We start from the raw sequence: 24,178 nt of genomic DNA, 5'->3' as shown, positions 1-24,178 counted from the left end.
GTGGAAGGGGCAAACCCAGAAATGTTCAGCAGCGGTTTTCAACCACATCTGCTTCACCAACACCAAATGAACAAGGGCACCCTTAACGTTTGGAAACCTGGCAAAAGCTACTTTGGAAAACGTTTCAAGCTCATGATAATCAAGATCATGCTAAGTTACTGTTCTACTAATGAGTAAAGACTTAGTTTAGATAAACTTTCAGATCTTTCATTGTAGGAAGGATAATTACAATAATATAATTGCAAGCAGAAGAATCATCTAGCAAGGACTGTATGTGTGCATGCACACGGGAAGATGTGAGGGATTTATGTACCAGAAATATACTGGTTATATAAAAAATAAACATTGTTATATATAACTATGTTTTAGCATAAAGTGGATGTAACAAAATTGCAATGCAGAGCGTTTTTGAGAGTGTGCATCAATACAATATGGATTTCTAGCAATACTTTGGTCTCGTTGTATCTGAAAGGTTTATTTCACTTTTAAAATGCGAGATGTAAAAGTAAAATACTTGTTCACGCTTATTTTTGGTTGACTTTGACAACACTTGTGTACTTATTCTAAGTTTAACTATAACTGGAGACTGAATTTTGTACTTTACTTTTTCTGTTCTTAGGCATTATAAGGATGAGTTCCAAACTACAGAATTTTTATATCCAAACTTTAAAAAACTGACAGACATAAGGTTTGGTTCTGACCATTGCAGCAGTAGTCCTACAGAATAACAAGAACATTGAAGTAGTGTTGCATCATGTTGGTTTTTTGTGGGTCTTTTTCAAAACTTTTTAATATATATGAAGTAGTAGAGCAAACCAGCAGCTTCATGTGTTCTTACTGTCAGAATACAGATCTGGAATTCGAAAGGGGTCTTGTTCTCATATGTAACTTGCTTTGAGTCATGGTGAGACTTCTAGTTCCCTTAATCTATTTTTAAAAAATTGTATCAGACATGGTTTCTCCACCATATAGCACTGGAGTGAATAAAGGCGGGGATAGGTTTGTTGTTATAGTACTGGACAGAGAGAAACTTAAGCTGACAGAGTGGAAGCTTACAGTGTATGTGTGTGTATATATAAAAAAATATTTTTTTAACATTTTCAGTTTTGCAATTGATCTTCTTAATATATATTAAAGCAACAAATAAAACTCGTTCCTTTCTTTTAAAATAAACTGCAGGCATGCCATTTCAGTGTGAAACTATTTCTTGAGTAAGTTTGGGGTTTTTTCCCCCCTTTCTTGTCTGTTTATGCTTTCACCCCTTTTTAATGGGCTCAAGAGTTGAAACCAGCTTGAGTGACATAAACCCAAGCACCTCGCAGTCTATTCAGCTTTCAGTATTTTTCTGGGAAGTTGAAAGTGATGGAGAGGCGTAGCTGGACTTTGTGGATCTGATCCACTGCCTACTTTTGTCACTTTTACTGTCATTTATTTCCATCAGTCCCTGTGAATCTACACCTTTCCTATGCCCCTGTAAAACTGAGGAGATTTACTCCTGTATTAGCAGCAGTTTAAAGGAGTTTATCCCCTGCAGCAGCCATGTTCACTGACAGAAACAAAATGTATTGTAATGCGTTCATTGTGTCACATAGTGCAGACTGTCATGCTAGGTCTTCTATTTATAATAAGCTTTATCCTTATAAAAGGAGGCTATTTGTCAGCCCTAAAATTAACGCTGCCTTTTTACATAGTGATGCAGAAACTGTAGTTCACCATGGTGCTACTGAAACTCTATGGGAACATCATGGAGGTAACAGAGTTGCTAAATCCTTTTTTTCATTCAGCTCTTCTGCTTTCTAGAGATAGGCAGCAGCTGTGCCAGCTGTGTGGGATAACTCTCTCTTGCTCTTTACGCCAGTCAAAGTAAAAGAGGAGTGAGAACATCTGCTTCCCTCAATCAGTAAAAAGCCATTGAAATCTAAGAGAAGTTGACTCTTTCCAACTTTCGGCTAACTGTCTGGAGCTGGAAAAAGCTATTCTGTAAACTGTTTTTCTGAACCATTTGCTTTTCCTCAAATGTTTAAAATAGAGGATCGTAACAACTTGGAAATAAGTGTTGTCTTCCCCTGTCCATCAACACCTCCCCTTTGGGGTTCAGGTAAGCAGTTCTGGGAGTGGAAAAGAACCCATGAAGAAATGCAGCGATGGAAATGATGTTAAGGTCTGTGTGGCTACAAGGTTTTTTGTTAGTTTTTGTTTCACTCTAAGCTGTTGTCCCTTAGTCTGCTTCCCTAGTCAAGCTTTTCTAAGAAGAGAAACTTTTCCCCTCAAGCCATGCTCAAGCCCACTGTTATGAAAGTTAGCTTAGTCAATGGTGAACTTTAAAATGTGTTTGTAGTTGCTTTTGTCAGCTGATTAAAATGACTGGAATTTCTGCCCAGACTGAGAAGCTTAAAGAGGCTTGATGTTTCACACCAGAAGTTAAAATAAGATTTTTTTTTTTTCTTCTTTTTACTTCATGTTAGAACACAGCCAAGCCCTTTCAAATTTTAGCATGAAAGGGATTTGATGGTCTCAGTTTAATCTGTATTATTCAGGTGATTAAACTTTAAAAAGACTATAACATCCTTTTGGTGCTCTTCTCTTTCTGTTTTTGATTCTTTTTGTACATACTTTTTACCTGACTCTAAGACCTTGGATCACTGTTCTGACCAGGTTTTCACCTCCTATTGCTTGTAGACAGTTTTTGATGCAATATGAGAACATGTCAAGTAAAGACTGAGGAAGCCATTTGTAGGGTGGGTTTTTTCCCCCCTCTTCTCAAAAAGAATATAAGTACCATTTAAAAGAAAAAAACAAAACTGGATGTATTATGCTAGAAATGGCTTATCTGGACATCAGGGAACATATGAGTTTTACCTTTAGCTTGGAAGATTGAGGTTTAATACTATTGTGAAGTTCCTTAAGAGTATATGTATTGTGTGTTTGGACCAACTACCAAGAAAACAAATACACATTTTTGGCACTTTACTTCTACTGGCTTGAAAAGCAGAAATCTATTGCCCTTGTGTCTTCAGTCCTGTCATTCTTTTTTTTTTTTTTTTTTTTTTTCCTATCTTCCAGAAGAAATCAGCACTAAAAGACGCCCCCTTCCCCCCCCCCCGCCTCCTTCTTTGTACGTAGATATATGCAACCATTTCTCCTTATTTGCATGTGAACACCGTAGACTTTATATCCAAATCTTGCATTTTGCTGACTTGTTCTTTCTTGGCTCTGTTATTTTTTTTTCCTTCTTTATTGTAATCTTTATCAATTCTCTAATTCAAGCTGTTTTCATTCTGCCATGGTCTCTTCCTTGTTGCATTCTGTTTTCATTTTCTTCTGTGTTTTAATATACTCGAGTGACTTCTAAAACAATGTTCCTTAAGTGTTTGTACTTTCATCTATTCTAGGTTTTCTTTGGGCTTCTTAATTTCTATTTTCACCTGTTCTCCTTCTGTCTTACACACCACTGATCTCTCTGTGCAGCATTGCAAAAACCCACTTAAAAGGAGTACTGAATTATTAGATGATCCTATGTTGTCTTCCTTTCTACGTCATCTTCTACTTCTTTCACATCTTGGTATCATATCTTACTCTCCTCCCCTCCACAGTTACCTTCTCTACCTGGTGCTTAACACTTTTGTTCTGCTGTTTATGTTAGTGGCTACCCTTTGCCATCTGAAGTAAACAAAAAAGTATCTTTCTGTCATCAGGTGTCTTCATACACCAGAACATGATTGTTTGCTGTTTCCTATTGCATCTTAATTACCAGTTATTTTGTCAGTATACCAACTTCGCTTACCCCTTCATTTTGTTTCTGTACTCCTGTTATGCGATTTGTACATTACTGCTCCATACATTAGAACCTACGCTTTTATTTTTGTTTATTCCCATTTTTAAGGTCTTTATGCACCTACGTATGGATAAAACCTGCCAAAAACTTATCACATACTCATAAAAACACTTTTCACAAGTTGAATTTATTTAGAATATCCCACTCTTGTCTTTATTTGAAGAACGATCTTAATTTCTGTTGTTTGGTGTTCAACATAATGTTGAAACTTAACAAATGCTGGCTTATTCAAAAGCAGCCTGTTCTATGCTATAATACTAATAACTACTTACCACTTTCTCCAATTCAGAAGAACAGCAGGAAGGGTGTTGCATCTAAATCCTTTAATTTTCTGTAAAAATATTCAGTAGGGATAAATGAGTGTCTGATTAAACAGTGTAACTTGGGTTTGTATTCGTTTGTATTCACGATAATATTTTTTTTTCTGAATTGTAGTAGTATCTCTGTGCAACGATTGGCCTGCCTTCTTGAAAGGAGCAGACTTAAAGAAAAATGTCATATGGCCCTACATAAAGATCTGGATACTACAAAGAAAAAAACTCCCTTGGTTTTCTGAAAGGGTTTAGAAAATGAAAACACCAAATTTCTGGGAGACCATAAATAGTATTTGGCATCTTGGCTTGACCTGGAATGCATCTTTTAAAATTTGCGACTTGGTATTGCAACAATTACACATTAACAGAGTTGGTATTTTATGATTACATTCAGGTAGCATGTAGAGAGTTAGAGAAATATTTCTGAAGAAAATTGGTTATGAATTCCTTATAAAATCTGCATGAAGTTTCTGAAAGCAGGCACAGTCTCTCCTTGATAACTAAAGAATCTGTTGACCTTAATTTGGGGAGAAAAGAGAAATGGCTTGGAATATTTCACAATTTAATTTTAAAGTGTCTACCTCTTGTATAAAATTGACTTTAGACCCTGTAATGAACACGTAAAACTTTCGAGGAAATTATTTCTCTTGTAGCATCAACAAGGAGATTCTCTTTATACATAGGTAACAGTCTAGCTTTGCGTTCATGCCACATCAAAATCGAAGACTTTTTTTAACTCCGCTTTCCTTCCTGCATCTTGATAGTTGGTTAGAGGCCTTTAAATGTGTGTGTGATCAGTCACTCACCATCAGAGCCCAGCAAAACAGCTCTTCCTTATGGACATTTGAAATAAAGCCAGTCTTAGCAAAGAGATCTCTTGCAAGAATTGCCAACAAATTAGGTGGATTTTTAGAGTGGATATGAAGTCTGGTTAAACAGACATTTCATTTCTTTTAGCAGCTTATTGATGATTCCAAACAAAAAAGCTGTACCATCTGGTCCTTGGAAAACAAAAAAGCATTACATGTTCCTTTTTTTAAAAATTTGCATAGAAAAATATTTATATAATTTACCAATTTTATATATATACTAATTTATATAAATTACCAGTTTTACTTTTTCTATGTGTAAAAAGATTTAATTTATTCATTTATGATACACATAACTTCGTAATAGTCATACATTTCAAAGAAAATATGGGAATACTAGAAAAGCTTCTCTCTACAATGCTTATTGTCTCAGCTATTCATCATAACAAAATTTGAGCAGTATAACAACTGGAAACAGAAAGCAGTATAGAGAGTTCAAGGACAAATTGAAACAAAACCCCCTGCTAAATCAATTAAACTTCTTCCAGTAAATATTGTGAAATTTTAGACCTCGCTGGAACACAGTATTAGTTATGTAGATATGTAATAGAGTAACTGCAGAGTTGTGCAGAGACAGGTATTACAAGTAGTGAAAAATTTCACAATTTTGAAACTTGATGTTATTGTGAGTTGTAATAAAACCTGAAAAATTCTAAAGTTTACAGAAGGAAAACTCATAAGCTTTTTGTTGTACCTCTTGAAAGAAAACTAAAGGGAAAAGTAGGTTGGATCAATAGAAGTGTCTCCATTTATGATGTAAAACTTAAACCAGTGTATAAACAAAGTTCTGAACCAAAGTATTTTCAAAAATGTTTTAAAGATAATCTTGAAAAAGTTTGGTTGTTCCTCCCCCCACAAATTGTTGGAATTCTCTTCTTATTCTGGTTTTGTCTCACATGCCAAAAAATGAAATTGTGTGCCTCAAGCTTTTAATCACTTCTGTATCTTTTGGAAAGATGCTTTGTTTTCTGTGAATGTCAGTGGCATTACTTTAATCTCAAAGGTATAGTTCTTGATATATAAATAAAGTCAATTTATTGTCGTTATGGACTTTTTGCTCCAGGATACGAAGTTCCTTATTTCTGTCTTTTATTTCATTCCAGCTATTTATGAACTCTCTTGTGAAGCATACAAACACTTGGGCAAAACTTCAAATTACTACTGGATAGATCCAGATGGCAGTGGGGCACTGGGACCTTTGAAAGTTTACTGCAACATGACAGGTAACTGCACTGTATTTGCTAATTCAATATTTTTTAATGTAGTTGGGAGAAAGAGTCTGTTCATAATTCATATTTCCTGACAAAAGAAAAATAATTCCTAAGAGCTTTTCATGAGAGGGGTCACCAAATCTGTAGTCACCATTCAGTATAGTCTGAGCAAGGCAGTAGTTAATCCATTTTGTAAGCTTTTTGAATCACAGCTATTAATTAGCCTTAACAGGCCTTTGTATCCTCAGTGGTGCATAATAAAAAAAAAAAAAAAAAGTAGATATATACGGCTATTTACTGAAACTATTGTATATCAACATATTTGTAGTGCAGTAGTGCAGTAATGTCTGTGGTTCATGGGGTACTGTCGAAGGCAGCTTTTTAGAAATGTCAGACTTTTATTTCTGTACAGGTATTGCTGACTTTCACACACTTGCCACCATAGGTAAGGAATAGAAATTAATTACAGGAGAAACAAAACATTTGAGTTTTTTCTTTTTTGCCTGTTTTGTCTCTTTAACTGGTGTTAGAAGGATGTATTTTATTTAACTTCTGGGACCATATATACAACTGCATTAACTTATTTTGGTTTTGTTGCGTGGTTTTTTTTAACACTAGTTTTGCATGGGTAATTTCCCATCTGGGCATTCTCATGGAAGATATCCTGTCTTAGTCATCTGAGTTGCCATTCTGAGGCAGAAAAATATGATAATGGAAAAAGAAAACGGGGCAGTTTTCTGCACCGGGAGTATATTATTTCTTTGGTCTGTTGCTGAAACAATTGTCATGCATTACTTTTTTCTGATATGAAATATTGGGTAGCTGATACAACCGTCATGTCCCCTGACTTTCCCCAAATGTCTGCATAATAAGTTTGAATTTCAGTCTGTTTGTATTGGAAATGTGGCATACACCTGAGTCCTCAGACTTCAGCATCAGCAACATGAACGTGAAGGCGCTATCATAAATTGAAACAGTAACTCTGCCTCTTTAGAGATCACAGTCGCTGAAGTTCACGTAGCTCTTCCTGGAGGCAGAAATCTGTACATGTCTGGACCTGTGGGGTGGGTTTTATCCAACTTGGATGGGAGAGATTGTGGGGGGCAGAGGGGGGAAGCTGACTTGAAGGGGGATGCACAGCACACGCAGCAGACCCAGATCAAGCCCTCATAGGTAGACAGCCTGTTGGAGAACAGGAGAATACCATTGTTCCATATTGCCATTAATGCCTGCATTTGTATAATAAATGTATACCTAAAAAGGAGCCTGATCTAAGCTCTGGGAGTGCCATCAGTCCTTCTTGGACTGGAGAGACAGGCCAGCCACTCTGTTCTGAGACACAGGTGTAAAGGCAATCTTTCAGATAAGTGGATCCTGACCCATTTAGGGCTTTTTAAATGATAACTAGCACCTTGAACTGTATCAGTACCTAATCAGGCAGGCACTGCAGGGAACAATGTCAAGAATTGGTGATATATATCATAGCGATTTCTGGTATTCAGAAGAAGAACCGCTGTGTTCAGCACTAGCTATAGCTTTTGGGTACTCTTCAAGGGTAACTTTGTAAATTAAAAATGTACTACTGTAGTGGTGTCAGGCACAAAAAAGTACACCTATCTGGTACTACAGTATTGCTCATTCATGTTAACTATAAATATACAGCAGAAGGTCCTAGTAGCTTGTTCAACACTGGGGAAAAAATAGATAAGAAAGGTGAAAGTAGCCATTTCATTTTACTAACGTTTCTCATCTACAAAACAATTTCCAGAGTACTTAAATGTGACCTTTTCCTAACCTGTGCAAGGAGATCATGAACACTAGGATAGATGATTTAGTGCTCGCTCCCTTCATTTGGATATGATGCATGCTGTGGAAAAATGCAGTGTTCTGTTTTAACTGAATCGCTCTCATCAGCAATGCTTTGCTACGAAAGGCATTTTGTACTAATATCCATGTAACTTTAAATTTTAAAATAAGAACCTAATAGAACTATTTCTTCATTAAAATGCAAATGACTGCAAGAAATATGTGAAAATTGATGGGAAGTAATTTTAATCTCTGCTTCTAAAACTGGAAGGCTACTCTGACAATCATTCTCAGATAGCTCAGTGAAGCACATCACCTATGTACATACTCTGTAGTACCTATACATTGCAGCTGTTACAGCTTTCATTTTCTTTTAATTAGTGGTCGTCTGTAAGCACTGAAGACTGTAGAAGGTAAAAAGATACATTTTTAGGAGAAAGTTCACAACACCCTAAATCTTTTTCTGAGTCGATATAGAGTATTATCAGCAATACACATACTAGAGAAGGGACAGAATGAGGTTACTTGAGGGCTTTACTTTGCTTCATCAATAACACATTTCTGTAGATCTCTGTAGCAATGATGCATATCTTGCCATATAACAAAAGGCACTATAGCATATTAGAATAAAAACAGAATTCTCAAATAATTTTAGTATCAAAATTGTGCAGGTTTATGGTCTTACTAGCACTATTTTTGAAAAAGAACTTAAACTAGCTGAATTACAATCAACTTTTTTTTGTGAACATGAAACTAAGTAACCGACAGATCTAGCTAGACTGAATAATATGTGGAGTATACTAAATGAAAAAAAACACTTCTTCATATGGCAGGATAGTGATATTTTATTTTAATAGAGACATCCTTAACTGTCTTTCCCTCTCCAGCCGGAGAGTCAAATCTAAATGTTCCTATTAACCCACTATGTTGAACAAACATCTCTATATTAAATTACTATTTAGGATGCTAAGAGACATTTTAACTTCCTTTGTTTCATTCAGGTGGAACTAGCAAGTAAGAACATGTTAGTGACTAAAAAAGTAATATAAAATGTAACTTGCTAGTTTGGTTCCTAGGGAAAACAAGTCCACAAGGTTAGGATTATTAGCAAAGCTAGTATCTATCTTCCTAAAACAAGGTGGCTTAACAGTTATGTACTGCTTTCACACTTACTGTAGTATAGTTTTACTGGTGCAAAATGTTGGAGAATAAGCTACACTCTCACTTGACTATAAACCTTCAGGGGCAATATCCTGAAAAGCCACTGAAATTGTATATTTAGAAATTGCATCTTTAGCCCTTGAAGGTACTGTATCACAAATATTGAATCACAAATTTCATTATTTCGCCATTATGTCAACATTTCACCTACAGATTCTATAGTCAGAAAGTGCTAGGGTTCCCAAACGTGTCAAAAAATTATTTAAAAAAAAAAAAAAAACTGAAGAGAAACTTATGGTGCAGTACACAGCTGTCTGGGCATATTTCTGGGCATAATCCATATCCATCTTTAGTATGTCTTTAATTTAGTAAACTGGAGAGTGTCATGATGGGTCCTGTCCTTCACGGGACAGGACTGTTCCTGTTCTGTTGCTGTGGTAACTAAAAATCATTCTGGTTTCTAAGACGTCCTGGCAATTCAATAGTGCAGTCAAAGTCATAGAAATACATATGTGCATGCACTCCCCACAGCAATTCATGGTCTCTACAAACTACTCTGTATTGTCAAAGAAATCCCAGATCCCCCCTCATTCTCTTGTCCTTGTCTTCTCCAAATAAACCTTGTACTCACAGTGCTTTTTTTTCATAGTAAAGAGGTGCCAAGCACTTACATTTTATGCCCTTATAGTGGAATTAAAATGTTTGAGATATCACATTTAAGTATCTATTCCTGCTGCAGTAACAGAGCTTTTCAAAATCTAGGGCATTGCAATAGATGTTCAGCAGCTTTCCAAATACTTACCAATAGGAACTATGTAAATTTTAGGAAGCTTTTTTTTTTTTAACGAAAAACAGTATTGAAAATGTTTAGAATTGGAAAGTTGGAACTTTTCAAATTAACATTTTAGCCTGGAGAAAAGGAGGCTGAGGGGAGACCTCATCGCTCTTTACAACTACCTGAAAGAAGGTTGTAGCGAGGTGGGTGTCGGTCTCTTCTCCCAAGTAACAAGCAATAAGATGAGAGGAAATGGCCTCAAGTTGTGCCAGGGGAGGTTTAGATTGGACGTGAGGAAAAATTTCTTTACTGAAAGAGTGGTGAAACATTGGACCAGGCTGCCCAGGGAAGTGGTTGAGTCCCCATCCCTGGAAGTATTTAAAAGACGTGTAGATGAGGCGCTTAGGGACATGGTTTAGTGGGCATGGTGGTGTTGGGTTGACGGTTGGACTCGATGATCTTAGAGGTCTTTTCCAACCTCAGTGATTCTATGAAAATACGGAAAAATATTCCTTGAAGCTGTGATGTGGCGTAATGTTTAACCATTAGACTGCCTTTCAGTTTAGCCCGACTTGTGATCTTAGGCCAACAGGGAACCCTTCCAAACCTCTGTCATCTTAAGGCCAAGGTCCTACCCTCTTTCAGAGGCAGGTCTACAATGCAAAGTTAGACTCTGCATTCAAGAAGGTTTTTCCAAAGATGGAGGGTTCTTATCTCAGTATCCAGTTTAAGGCCCTTCCTGTTTTCTCTTTAATTGTCGTTAGAACAGTAGCTGTAGTGCAAAGACCTGCTCTTTTAAGATATTTGTTGGAAGATGTAAACTTTGAGTATATTACAGCTTCACCCCGTGCTTTGCGTGATATTTTGTATTTCTGAATCTCTAGGATCAATTCAGTTTCCTCTGGCAGTTTTTGTTTCAGTCCCATTGAGAAAGACACAAGAAACAAGTTAATATTACTCCCTATTTTTTCTGTGTCTTTCTTTTTTCCCCCTTGGCCCAAGGAGGGTGGGGAAAAGGTGTCGGATCAGTAAGTTTACCCTGATCTTATCTTGTGCGTTTGTCCTGCAAGAATTTTCAGAACGGAGGGTGAGGAATAAGCAGAGGAACAATGCACAGGGACCATAAGCGCTTAGTTATTTATCCTAATGACTGTATGGGATGTCAGTCGGAGAGGCAGACCAGCCCTTCTGTAGTTCCGTCAGGCTTTATGCCGAGGATAGGGAAACCATAGTCTTTCTGCTGTTTCTTCTGCTTCATCATTTAGACCACTGATGCAAAGCAGAACTGAAAGGTTTCATAATCTATTTTACCAGAAGATATGTCAGTTAATTCTTTCTGTTGGTCCTGAAGTCATTATGCCTCTGTGATGTGGCTTTTATCTCATTTCAGGATCCAAATAGCTGCAAGCATAATGGCTCCATTTGAGCGGTACTTACCCTATCCCCTTTCTAGTACAGTTCTTTTGCCTAAAGCTGCACATCTTCAAACACTTTGAGAAATCATTAATGCGTATTCATAGTCTGTCTCATTAAGGTCAAATGTACAGGGTGGCTTCTCTACCCACTCTCCCTCTTCCTCTCTTTCTCTCTCCACTTTTTTAACAGAAGTGGCACATATAATAATTACTGCAATGACTTTGTGAGTAGACATTAAACCACCATAACTGTCTTATCCTGTGATTTTTCTGTCTTCTTTCTGTAAATAGTGGATCACTGGAGTGCTTTTTACTATGACATATGTAGAAACATATGGCATGAATATAAATGTGCCATTCATCACTAATAATGATGAAAAGTGCCCCAGCAGTGGTAAATGCTTAATTCTATTGCACATATCTGTATAATTAGTTTTTCAGATGAGACATTTTGCTTGAAAACTGATTTACTGAACTTCCAAGGTACCAAAACTTTTATTCATACAGATATATAGAAATGCATGTGAAACACAAAATTTTGAGCAATTTAATTCAATAAATAAAAGTAAAGACTTTTTTCTGTGTAGATTCTCCAGTTTGATAGAGGAAGGAATTAGTATTTTTTACTTGTTAACTCAAATAGTATAAATCAGCACACATTTAAAGGCAATAAAGAAAATTTTGTCATTGGGTAATGGTAAGTTGTTGCATGACAATGCAAGTATAGAGACCTTACCCAGTGTCGTCCATTGTAGAAAGCTTCCAATACGAGTATTTAAAGTCTTTTACCTAAAATACAGGAAGGAAAAATGGCTTCAGTGTTTCAAATATGACATATGAAATGATGTTTTGATTTTTATCAGCATCTCTTATACACTTTTCCTTCAGTTTTAGAGCTTTGTTTTGGAGGCTTTTTAATGAGTCTGTCAGACATTTTTGCAAATTGAAATGACATTTGAGAGGTAAAAAGAGGAACAAGTAGTTAAGATGGATTGAGGCTGTTATTGCAGAGTATCCAAGCTTATTTCTTAGAATCACAGAATAGTTTGGGTTGGAAGGGACCTCTAAAGGTCATCTAGTCCAACCCCCCTGAAATGACCAGGGACAACTTCAACTAGATCAGGTTGCTCAGAGCCCCGTCCAACCTGACCTGGAATGTTTCCAGGGATGGGACATCCACCACCTCTCTGGGCAACCTGTGCCAGTGCTTCACCACCCTCAGCGTAAAAAATTTCTTCTTTATATCTAGTCTATATCTACCCCCCTTTAGTTTAAAGCCATTCCCTCTTGTTCTGTCACAACAGGCCCTGCTAAGAAGTTTGCTGCCATCTTTCTTATAAGCCCCTTTTAAGTACTGATAGGATGCAATAAGGTCTCCCCAAAGCTGCCTCTTCTCTAGGCTGAACAACCCCAAGTCTCTCAGCCTTTCTTCACAGGAGAGGTGTTCCATCCCCCTGATCATTTTTGTGGCCCTCTTCTGGACCCGCTCCAACAGGTCCATGTCTTTCTTACGCTGAGGGCTCCAGAGCTTGGTGCAGTACTCCAGGTGGGGTCTCCCCAGAGCAGAGTAGAGGGGCAGAATCACCTCCCTCGACCTGCTGGCCACGCTTCTTTTGATGCAGCCCAGGATACGGTTGGCCTTCTGGGCTGTGAGTGCACATTGTTGGCTCATGTCCAGCTTGTCATCCACCAGTACCCCCAAGTCCTTCTCGGCAGGGCTGCTCCCAATCCCTTCATCCCCCAGCCTGTATTGATACCAGGGGTTGCCCTGACACAGGTGCAGGACCTTGCACTTGGCCTTGTTAAACCTCATGAGGTTCACATGGGCCCACTTCTCAAGCTTGTCCAGGTCCCTCTGGATGGCATCATGTCTCTCTAGCGTGTCGACCACACCACTCAGCTTGGTGTCATCTGCAAACTTGCCGAGGGTGCACTTGATCCCACTGTCTATGTCATTGATGAAGATATTAAACAGTACCAGTCCCAATATGGACCCCTGCGGGACACCACTCATCACCAGTCTCCATCTGGACATTGAACTGTTGACTACTACTCTCTGGATGCGGCCATCTAACCAATTCCTCACCAATTTCCTTGAAGATGAAACAAGACCAGAAATAACCACAGAAAAAGAAGAAAATGGAGGGGATGTGTGGGGAAGGGCAAAAGCATCAAGCCATTTAAGACACTGGTTTTGGCTAGTTGACTTATCAAGGTAGACTCTCTGTATAAAGAAGGGAGAAAAGATACTGAGGAAGAAGGAAAATATTAGTCATTGAAGTATCAGGGGATTTTGTCTGGAGCAGCATCTCTGGTGACAGACTTTCTTCCTAAGGTGAGTTCATCCTCCTAGAGTCAGAGTAAAATAACAGACCCATGAGAGACCTGGAGACAGAACAGACTATGTTTATGTCTTTGCCTGTCAAGTAGGCTGAAACATCCTGCATCTCAGGTTTAGTTCATTGATTTTTTTTTTTTTTATCTGTTCTTATTTACAAGGCATGCCCTTTGTATTCCAGGTTTCGTTGGTTCGTCATTTTGTTTTACTTTTGGTTTTTTTATTATTTTTAATTTATGTCAAATAATTGGCTTTCTTGTGACAATGTTTGTTGTGGTACTTAACTGTATCTCAACAAATTTGGCTAGTGCCTTTCCTCCCCATGCTCTGGAGCACAGTACTGATTGTTGGTAAGAACGTGGTCATGGTTGTTTTTCCAGCTGGATGTAAACTTTCCACTCGGCCTCAATCAGTTCACGGATTGTAATTGCCAGCCTTTATCTGGACTCGTCTTGATTAGATGCAGCTTGCCGTCTGGAATCCTTCTGAAATAAATCAGAATGGTTTTCTGTTTGTTTTTGCCTCAGGTTAACACTGAAAAATGATGTTGTTAGGCACTCCGGTGCTTGGCAGTTACTTGTTGACTGGTTAAAGCCACTATCTAGATGGCAAAGGATGAGTGAGTGTAGGCTGTTGCTGTGTTCTGTGACAGCATGTTGAGTTTGCCATATTGGCAGGCTTTTAAGGATGGAAGAGTAGCCTACAGGCTACTCAAACCACACTTGAGTGCCATGTGATTGTGAGATGTTTTTTTATTACTTTTATGTTCAGAACTTAAAAACACACTGCCATAGAAACAGTCTCCACACAGAGATGAAGATTTTAATAATTTCAGGGCTCATCATAATATAAAAAAGGTAGAATTTGTTGGGAAAACAGGATGTGAATCAACATCTGATGACTTCACTAAACAAAAATGTGTTCTAACAAAAACGTGGTGTCATAACTTTAGGGTTTGCAGTAAATCACGTTAGAATCACATGATTCTAAATCATATTAGAATATCTCTAGATATTTTCTCCAGTCACCCTTGCATGTGTAGAAAATGAAAAGCTAGCCCAGTGTATAACTGCAGAGAAAATATCTAAACCATAAAATAAAAAATACCTTGTGAAGTCTGACCCCAGGAGGAGGTTCTTGACCTGGTCTGTTTCAGTAGAGGACAAACTTTATCACTGGCATTTAAGGTAGCTTCTCAAGTTGCCAAGTAATAGAAACATTTTCTACTGTCTGACTACTTTCTTTTGTTTCTTCCCCTTCTTTTTTCCTGCCCCACCTCAATCTCTGCAGCATCATATAAGAGAATATAGGAATAAAAGTTTATGTCATGTCATCCTCTTAATGTATTTCAAGTGTTCATAGTTGGAGCATGAGCATCACAGAACATCCATACATCAGGCATAAGGCAACTAAATATGCACCGACCTCAAAGAATGAGTACAAACTGGCATTTGAGAGCAACATAGCAGAAGTAGTTGAAAATAAAGAGAATCTTTTGTTTTGCCAAATTATTTAGTCTAGGAGGAGGAAAAAATCCCGACATCATCTGCAATCATAAAAAATTCCTCATTTGTTGGAAACTGAGCTCTGAACAGAAATTAGAAAACAACGGATCTTTTTAGAACTCCTCATGAATTGCAGGACCCCACAAGCCTATATTTCAAGAAATATGCCCATAATTGGGAGAGAAGAAAAAAGGAATGGTTGGAAATAGGATGATGAAGGGTACCATCTACCTTAAACTGTTACTGTGAATGTTAAAAGCAAACATTTAGCTTTGGAGTCACTCCCCCACGTGTCCTACTGGAGATGTGAGGAAATCAGCAAAAGCTGCTTCAGGCCAGTGATACGCTTCAGTTATCCCTAGAAAATTGCTCCTGTAGAGAACGTTATTGAAAGCCCAAACAAAGCTTGTGTTTTCTATAAAACCTTTATTTCTGCTTTTGGTCACTTCAATCAAGTTTAAGACTAGACAGTTAATTTACCTCTGAAATGATGGAAGAACTTGTTGAGATTTTTAAAATTTTATTTTATTTTGATGGTAATATTTTCTGCAGGGTTTTTCTGTTGTTTGGGTGGGTACAGGTGTTGGATGTGTGTGTTTCTGCCTACCCCCTATATCACTGGGAAAGCTTCTCTATGCTTCTCTGGGCTTTGAGGAACAAGCCCAGTGATCCAGCTGTACTGCGTCAAAGCCTGGAAGGTGTGAGTCACTAGGTTCAGGTGGGGATTTCTGGTATACAGAAATACTTTCTCATATGTGCTTCCCCCTTAAGGCTTCCTTGTCCTTAAACAACACTTTCAAAGAATGGCTTCTCAGCAAGTCATATTCAGAGGTCATTGTTTCTAACTGCTAGTACTGTCTTGTCTTGTTGACAGACAGTGGGACTAGGAAGAAAACTACTTACCTGTTGTAAGTATTCTTTCAGTTGTCATTTTCTTTGAAACTGAAATCAATGTAACTAAAAGATCACGGAGCAGATTAGTTTAAAGGAAACATTTAAAATCCTGTTGAGGTGGCAAATAGTGTATTAAGTTCACTTATTACTGAGATAGATAATCAAGTGATGAAAAGATGACAGACAATTTTAAAAAGAGAGAAGAGAGATTCATTCCACTCTAGAATTCCCAACCAGTATTCAGGGTGCAATGCTGCACACTAATGTGTAATTCTCTAAATTAATTTGCCTAGAAGGGCAGATTAGCTGTGTTGTCACTATTGCTGTTAAAAAATCAGGCCTTCTTGCTTCCTCCTGTATGCTCTGACAGATGTTTTTTAAAAAGAAATTATTTGGGCAATGAATAAGCTGCAGTAGACATCCATTTTGACCTGTACATATGCATACACAGAGAGGGAAAGTACTGCTGATGCAGGTTCCCTACAGAGGCAGGAGCTGTACAGAATGATTCTCCCGCGACTCCCTCCCAGGACTTACTAACAAGTGAAGTTAGTGCAGATTATGTAGGAGTGTGAATTTACAGTGTTATGGAGAGTTTATGTGAAGGTTGTCTTTGAACACTCCTAGTCAATCCCAAGATTACATACATATTTGCATTTTATCACTTAGAATTAGTCTTAGTGCTTTTCTACAAAAGAAAACAAATGTGCAATAACTATGATGTGAATTTACAGACAATATTTTTACTAATTTCCAGAATGGGCACTTAGTACAGGTTTTGGGGCAGCATCAGAAATATGCTGTAAAGTCACCTCCATCTCTGTTCCACATGGTGAGAGACAGATAGAGCTCGGGAAAAAGCCTGTAGGGTGATGGCAATAAGGGCAAAAAGGACTAAAATCCGGGATCATCTGGGAATTGGCCATTTTTTATCTCCAAGGCCACAGAAAGCAGCACTTCCTCTGAAAATATGGCAGTCAATCAGAAGGTGCTATGAAGAGACTGCTTACATCCATGAAAATCAAGGAGGAATTTTCCTGGGAGAACCACAGTTGGTTGCAACCACTGAGATTATCACTTGCTCCACAGCATCAGAAGGTGAAGAATGGTTGAAATAAATTTGTTACAACTTAAAAGCAAACCAATGATATCATTCCACATGGTTTAGTGAGCAGAGTCCAGCCAACAGGGGCAAAAGGAGGAGTCTGAGACCTTGTGCGGTGAGTAGGGAACAACCACAGCTGGAGAACTTCCACAGAGCAAACTTTCAGATTTGGAATGGAAGCCTGCAGATTATGCAAACCAGGTCTCTTGTTTAGAGAGTCTCAACTGCTAAGTGTAAGGATCTCCCTCCACTCGTGTACTGGAATCCAAGTCTGCCTGATTTCAGACAGATGATATATGTAACATAGGATACAGCTTGGTATTTCAGCGTCACATTAAGGGCCTGTGTCCACTTTTATTGTGTTTAGAGTTCATGTTTATGATCCAGAACTAACATGCTTTTTATGCATCCTGCTTTAGGGTTTTTTCTATTTGCTAAGCCCAAGTTTTCTTTTTTTCAGGGAGCCTGAAAATATTGGCTTTATCTAGTATGTGTCTGTATTACTGTGTCAGGACATGCTTCCCTGAGTGGGAACTATTGAGGTAATGATCTTCCATTATCCTAGATGAGATTTATGATACTAACTCCACACACACTGAAGCATTCAATAGTAAGCAATTTAAGAAAATCAGTGAGAATAAATTATTCCTTTCCCTTCCAAAAATTATTATTGTGGGTTTTGCCAAAGTGGTACCCTAAACCTCGAGATATTTCTCCAAAGAGACTAGCTTTTTTTCTCCACTTTGGGATGCACTTGTGCATCACAAATAGAAATCACTGTAGATTTTCTTTCAGGCCAGCATTGTCTGACTGCAATGGAATAAACCTGTCAGTAGTCATAAAAGAAAATTAATTATGTTTGTCAGTAGTAATAGGACAAAATACTGTCACAAAACAATTGGAAATGGCAATGTTGTAAATTACTGTATCAGAGATCTAGGACCATCACTGCTCAGATGGATTCCCTTTTTCTTAGCAATAGTCTGTTGAAGAGGAATTAGTGCTCTCACAGAGGCATGGCTATTCCACAGAAACTGCTTGGCAGGCAAGTTGGGGGAGTTAGAAAGGCAAAGCTGACTTAGCTCTCCAAAGCCTGAGCATGCAGAGTTCTCTCCCTTGCACTTACTACTCATGGGACTAGATCAAATATGTTTTTGTCAGAAGCATTGGCTTCTACCTGAAGATGCTTTCTTGCTAATATTGATCTGGTAATTACCACAGAACTATGCTGAAATGGTTACTCTTACTTGTGCTGTACAGTGAGCATCTAATGAACAAACATCTGAGCTAATTGGATGCTAACCAAAAGCTGTACTGTTACATTCAGGTGACTGACATGTCTGCTAGACCAAGTAGATACAACTGGGGTAGACTCACAAGTATTTCTGGTCAAGAGCTGTTATTAGCAAAAGGCCTTACCCATGAACTTGCTTTGTACACTGGTGTACATCCACTGCTCGCTTGTCTGTCTCGTTGCATAAACTAGATTACTTAGAAATAACAAATCTATGGGAATTAAAAAAAAAAAAAAAAACGTAAAACCCGACACTAACCTACTTAATTAGCCTTAATGTTCAGAGGGGTCTTCTGACATTTATTTCAGCGATCTTTACCAATTCCACCGTGTACTGGAGCTCTGAGTGGTTGCTTCGCTTCTGCCTGACACTTTTGCCATAATGGTCACAAACTTCTGCTACAACTGTCATGTTAATATTAAAATCATGTTACTTAATGCCCAACTGTATCACAAACCTACACTTTCAAATGCTTTGCAGGGCTTTGTAGCATCTGCAGTGGAAGAGAAGTGCTGCAGATGCCAGAGACCAGCAACCACATTTTTCATTAAATCAGAGATAGAAGAATCAAATTAAAGTAGCTGTTGTTTCAGACTTCTTGCTAGGCAGAAGTTACTAATAAATCTTACAGGTTTTAGTAGTACACTAAGTGCCAAACCTATACAATTTTTTCAAGATTAGATCTTAATATTTTCAAATCAAATAATATTTCTTTAAGGTATAGCTAGAACAAAGATGATCTCTAATATCCCTTGGAGTTACTTCCTTTCCTCCCCTGTCCTTTTGTTTCCAGTCCATATTGGCTTGGGAAATGTCTGCTGTTAAGTCAGTTGCTAACACTTTGGTTCAAATGTATTTGCGACTAACATTTTAATACTGACATCAATAATAGATGTCTTCACATTCCACTTTCAATGATATTTTCTGCTTCATATGGCCTGGAAGTTGTTTCTTCAGATTCATGAATGAGATTGCATGTGGAGCAATTGTCAGTATTACCTATGTTCTTTTGAGCAAATAAAAAAAGTAAACCTAAATCCTGGACCAAGTCTGTGAATCTCTTGAGGTACTCAGTTCTCTCAGAATGGTCTGTCTTTTTATGTCTTTAAAAAATTTTGGGTTTTATTTATTTTTTTATTTCTCGTAGGTAGGTTGGTTTTGTGTTTGTTTTGTTTTTTAGGAAAATAGAAGGATCTTTATTTTTAATTTATTTACAGCACATCCTTATGCCTGAGTGAATATCTGCCAAGTGACTGGAATAAAATGGACTTTTAAGAAAACTAAACAGTTCACTGTCCAGTTTCTTAAGAAAACTGGAGAGTTCACCTCTGTTCTATGTATTGCAAAAATTTTTCCATTATTAGGAAATTCTTAGAACTTTTAATTTTTTGACCTTTTATTTTTGGTGAATTTAGTATTCACTGAATTTATGTATTGACCATGGATATGCCAGTTGTGCAAAGGTCTTTTCATAGATGGCTTTACTTTTGGGAACTGATCTTTTTTCATGGGCTAAAAAATGCTATAAATGAAAGCTAGTTTTGTATCTAGAAATTTAGACTAGTTTTAATTCTTGAATTAATGATGGAAGACTGTTACCTTACCATCAACTTCCTCAACTATCCAGATTGCATGTTTAGTGAAATTTTACTCATTAAGTAGATATTCAGTGGATTATATTGTAGCAAAAGTTCGGCTCTACTGAAATGTTTGAGTTGCAACATCAGATTCTCTGAAACAGTTTTGTGAGTGCTAGAAATTACAATTATTATCAGCGCTTTTGTGCATAGTATATGCTCCTTTTTCTGTCAGGCCTTTTTTGTGTGTGTTCTTTTTAGAATAGAGTAGATTAGTTGAGTTGGCAAGGACCTACAACGACCATCAAGTCCAACTGCCTGACCACTTCAGGGCTGACCAAAACTTAAACCGTAGTGTTAAGGGCGTTGTCCAAATGCCTCTTAAACACTGACAGGCATGGGGCATCGACCACCTCTCCAGAAAGCCTGTTCCAGGGTTTCACCACTATCTCGGTGGGTGTATAAAAAGCAAAACCTTCAGTCCTTCTTTGCAGCTAACTTCCAGGCATGTAGGGACTCTTTAAGAGAGGCAGCTGCCTTTTGGTATCGGATGGCCACCTGGCCAGCCACCTCCTTACCCACATCAGCATTATCAGCAACAACCCTCCTCTTCACTAAATGCTTGCAGAATTCATTTGAAAAATCATCAGCAACCTTTATTCACACTCCGGGAGAGTAAAGCTTATCCCCACAGACAGCAGCGCCACGAACTGCATCGCACTGACCCACCAGTGTTTTCATCTCTTGTAGCATTTTCAGCGTCTGGGCTGATTTGGCACTTTCTCCAATTAAACTTCCAAAATGGAAGCTCAGTTAATGCAGGCTGTGGTTATTTTCTTTCCTAGGAGGCAGACACCCATTTGGAAAGTGACTAGACGGACACCACCAGCTTCATGCTCAGAGCCCACCCACACAGTCTGTCCGTTGCTCAGCCGGCCAGTGTAGGGCTGGATCTGCTGGTTGTGACTGCGTAGAGCTGGGCTCCAGCAGGCTACCGATGGGGGAAGGCCTCATTAACACATCTCTCAGGCTCCACCCTTCATGCTTTGATGCCATCAGATGTATGAAACAGTGAAGTTCATAGTCAAGTCTTTTGAACTTAGACTGCAGAAAACCATTGCTCAAGATAAGTAGGCTTCCTGCCTTCTCCAAAAGATACATTCATTGTCCACATCATAGTCTGGATTTCATGGCATCCATGAACCAGAAAAAGCTGTATCTCATGGTATGTCTCTATGGCCCCCATACTCCATACCAGCTGAAGCTCTGACAGAAGAGCCCCTACATCAATAAACCATGCGTGTGAAGAACTGCAGGTAACACAATGTCAGCTGGAGCGCCATGAGTTTCTGTCCCAGGTTGGAAACATCTGAGTAGGCAAATGTACCTGGAGGCATGAGTAGATCACAGGTTGACTATGAGCCACAGATATGGTACGGGCAAATGCCTTCTTGTATGTCAGGCAAGATATTTCCATAGGAAAGGCAAGCATTGTGCAAAGCCCTGGTGAGAACTCGCCTCTACCACTAGGACATTTCTCATTCCTCAGGTTCAAGACAGACAAATTCCATATGGGATGAAGGCAAACAAAGACTAAGCAGTGTATTAGGGGCATGGAGGGCCTACGGAAGGAGATGACTAGAAGGAGCAAGACAGAGGCTGAGAGGGCTGCCATCACTTTCAAGAAAGATATCAAGGGTGAAGGCCAAAGGAGGAAAGGAGCTACTGAAGTGCAAGGAAAAAGATGGTCAAGAACGCAAAACCATTCAGGACTTCTATCCAAGAACACCTCACCATAAGCAGGGTAGTAGCAAATGTCACTTGGTGCGTTGGTAATGAATGGTGAGGAAATCCTGCATGCTCTCTACGTGTCTGCGAAGTTCATGCAGGGGGAACCAAAACTCTCTCTTTCACCTCTGGTATCCCCACAACCAAATGAATGTCTATGATATAAATGCCCTTATTTACATAGTCTGAACATCCAGATGAATTTACAGGGACGCCCAGCAGCTGTGCCCAGTGCATGGCCACCAAGGGCAGGGACAGCCCCCTGGGCCTCCTGGGCACAGGGACTGCCTCCGGGCCAGCACCCCAAAGGCCTTCCTCCAAAGGATGCTGGGTGGAGGGGCTGTGGGCGGGGCTGCATATGGGGTGGCCCATCACTGCCATGTCACAGTGCCATCACCTGACAACACAGCAGTCACAGTGCCCCGGGGCAGGATAAAAGGGGGCATTCTCCCATGTCCCGCTGCCAGAGCTGGCCCGGGGCAGCCCAAAGATATCTGAGAGGAAGTCCTTGAGGAAATGTTGGAATTACTTGGAGGGGGCTGAGGGAAGATGACCAGAGGAGGCTTGAGGAGGCTGCTGGAGGTTCTCCGCTTCAAGGCCAGCTCCTGATGGGGCTATGTTCAAAGCTCATCTAATGGATGAAAATCCTGCCTCAGCCTTTGGGGAACAGACACCAGTTCCTCAGGAGATGAGAAGAACCACCAAACCCTGTAGGTGCCCGAGGTTATCAAGCCTTTTCAGCTGGATAGCAGAGGCAAGACCAAGGGAATGCCTTCTTGAGGAGCACTGCAGAGCTCACTGCCATCATCCCCTGTGGAGGCAATGGCAGCAGCTGTAAGAAATGGGTTGCACAGATGTTGCCAGGGGTCCCAGTGCTTTGGAGCAGCCACTGGTGCCCTGCCAGGCGTGGGAAGGATTCTTGCCCCCAAGGGCCATCAGACCAGGGGCATTTGGCCACTCTCGGAAGCCCCTGAGATAGTGCCAGGTTGAGGGAGAATAGGGCTTGGGCATCTCCTGGGAGGCATGACCAGCCTGTGGGACGAGGAGGCAGGGCTTGCTCGCATGCTCAGGGAACAGCCGATCGCCAGCGCTGGGGTCAGGAAGGAATTTTCCCCCGGGGCAGATTGGCACTGGTCCCCGGGGGTTTTTTGCCTTCCTCTGCAGCATTGAGCATGACCACTTGTCAGGGCTCCTCCAGTCCATTTTGGCGAGGTTCCTGCCTGCTGCTCATGCACCAGGAAGATGGCCTCTTGTGCCCTACAGCTGGGGGGAGGAAGGCTTTTTTTCCCCCACGGTGGGCTAGCAAGTGTCCCCGGGGGTTTTTTGCCTTCCTCTGCATCACTAAGCTCGGTCCCTTGCCAGGGCTCCTTTGGGCCATTTTGGCTAGGTGCCTGCTGCTCGTGCTTCATGAAGGTGGCCCTTGTGCCCCGCATCCGGGGGGAGGAAGCTTTCTAGACTCCCAGGGCGGGCCCCCGGGGTTTGCTGCTTTTCCTCTGTAGCACTGAGCACAGCCCCTTGTCAGGGCTCCTCTGGACCCTTTTGGCTCAGTCCTTGCCTGCTGCTCTTGCACCTCCAAGGCGCCACTCGTGCCCTGGCTCTCTCTGGCTCTCTTGCCCGTTGCAAGTTTGGAGCGGGAGCGAGCTCTGCTCTCCCCTTGGCTCCATTTCCCCAGGGGTTCTTGCTTGTGCAAAACAGCCTGTGCTTGGAAGGGCTCCAGGCTTGCTGCCCCATCCGGAGCTGCCACTTTCCAGCTCTCCCTGCATGCATTGCAAGCGCAGGGCAGGCACGAGAGCGCTTTTCGTGCACCACTGGCCAAGAAGCAGAGCAGAGCAAGTTTTGGAAGGCAAAAAGTGTGCTTGTCATCGAGATGTGTCATACTTTGGAAAATACCCCGTGGTACCACACACCTCTTCTTCTTCTGTGTGTGGTCAGTACCGATGCTCATTCTTCAAGTTCTCACTCTTCAGGAAGCAGGGACTGCTTGGCCTGTGTTCCTGCTGCTGCTTTCTGTGTCTCTGTGGCTTTCCTTTGCCAGACTGCAAGGGATGTTCTTTCAAGCTAAACTGAAGAATGCATCAGCCAGCTCCTGGCTACACATGGACATTGTGTTAATGCTTGTGAGCATCAGCTCTGAAACAGATTCAGAAAACTAAAATAAAATCCTGTTTCCACTTGTAACCTTTGTGATTTGTGTCCTTGAAAATGTTTTTGGAGCTGAAAACCCCCTAGCATTTCACGCAAATAACAGTCTCATCATTATTCGACTCATGGTAAGCGCAGGGAATAGACC

At 39.9% G+C, this 24,178-nt stretch overlaps 1 protein-coding gene across 1 annotated transcript in view; it reads left to right on the top strand.

Annotated features, from left to right (window-relative positions):
- Positions 1–24,178, top strand: part of CNTNAP2 (contactin associated protein 2) — a 1,225,394-nt gene that overhangs the window by 832,487 nt on the left and 368,729 nt on the right. The window contains exon 12 of the mRNA XM_076330744.1: positions 6,122–6,241. Coding sequence (XP_076186859.1) covers positions 6,122–6,241 — 120 coding nt within the window. The remainder of the gene's footprint in view (positions 1–6,121; positions 6,242–24,178) is intronic.

The sequence above is a fragment of the Aptenodytes patagonicus genome, chromosome 2 (genome assembly GCF_965638725.1).
Source record: "Aptenodytes patagonicus chromosome 2, bAptPat1.pri.cur, whole genome shotgun sequence".
NCBI classification, from domain to species: Eukaryota; Metazoa; Chordata; class Aves; order Sphenisciformes; family Spheniscidae; genus Aptenodytes; species Aptenodytes patagonicus.
This window is presented reverse-complemented; position numbering and strand designations above follow the sequence as displayed.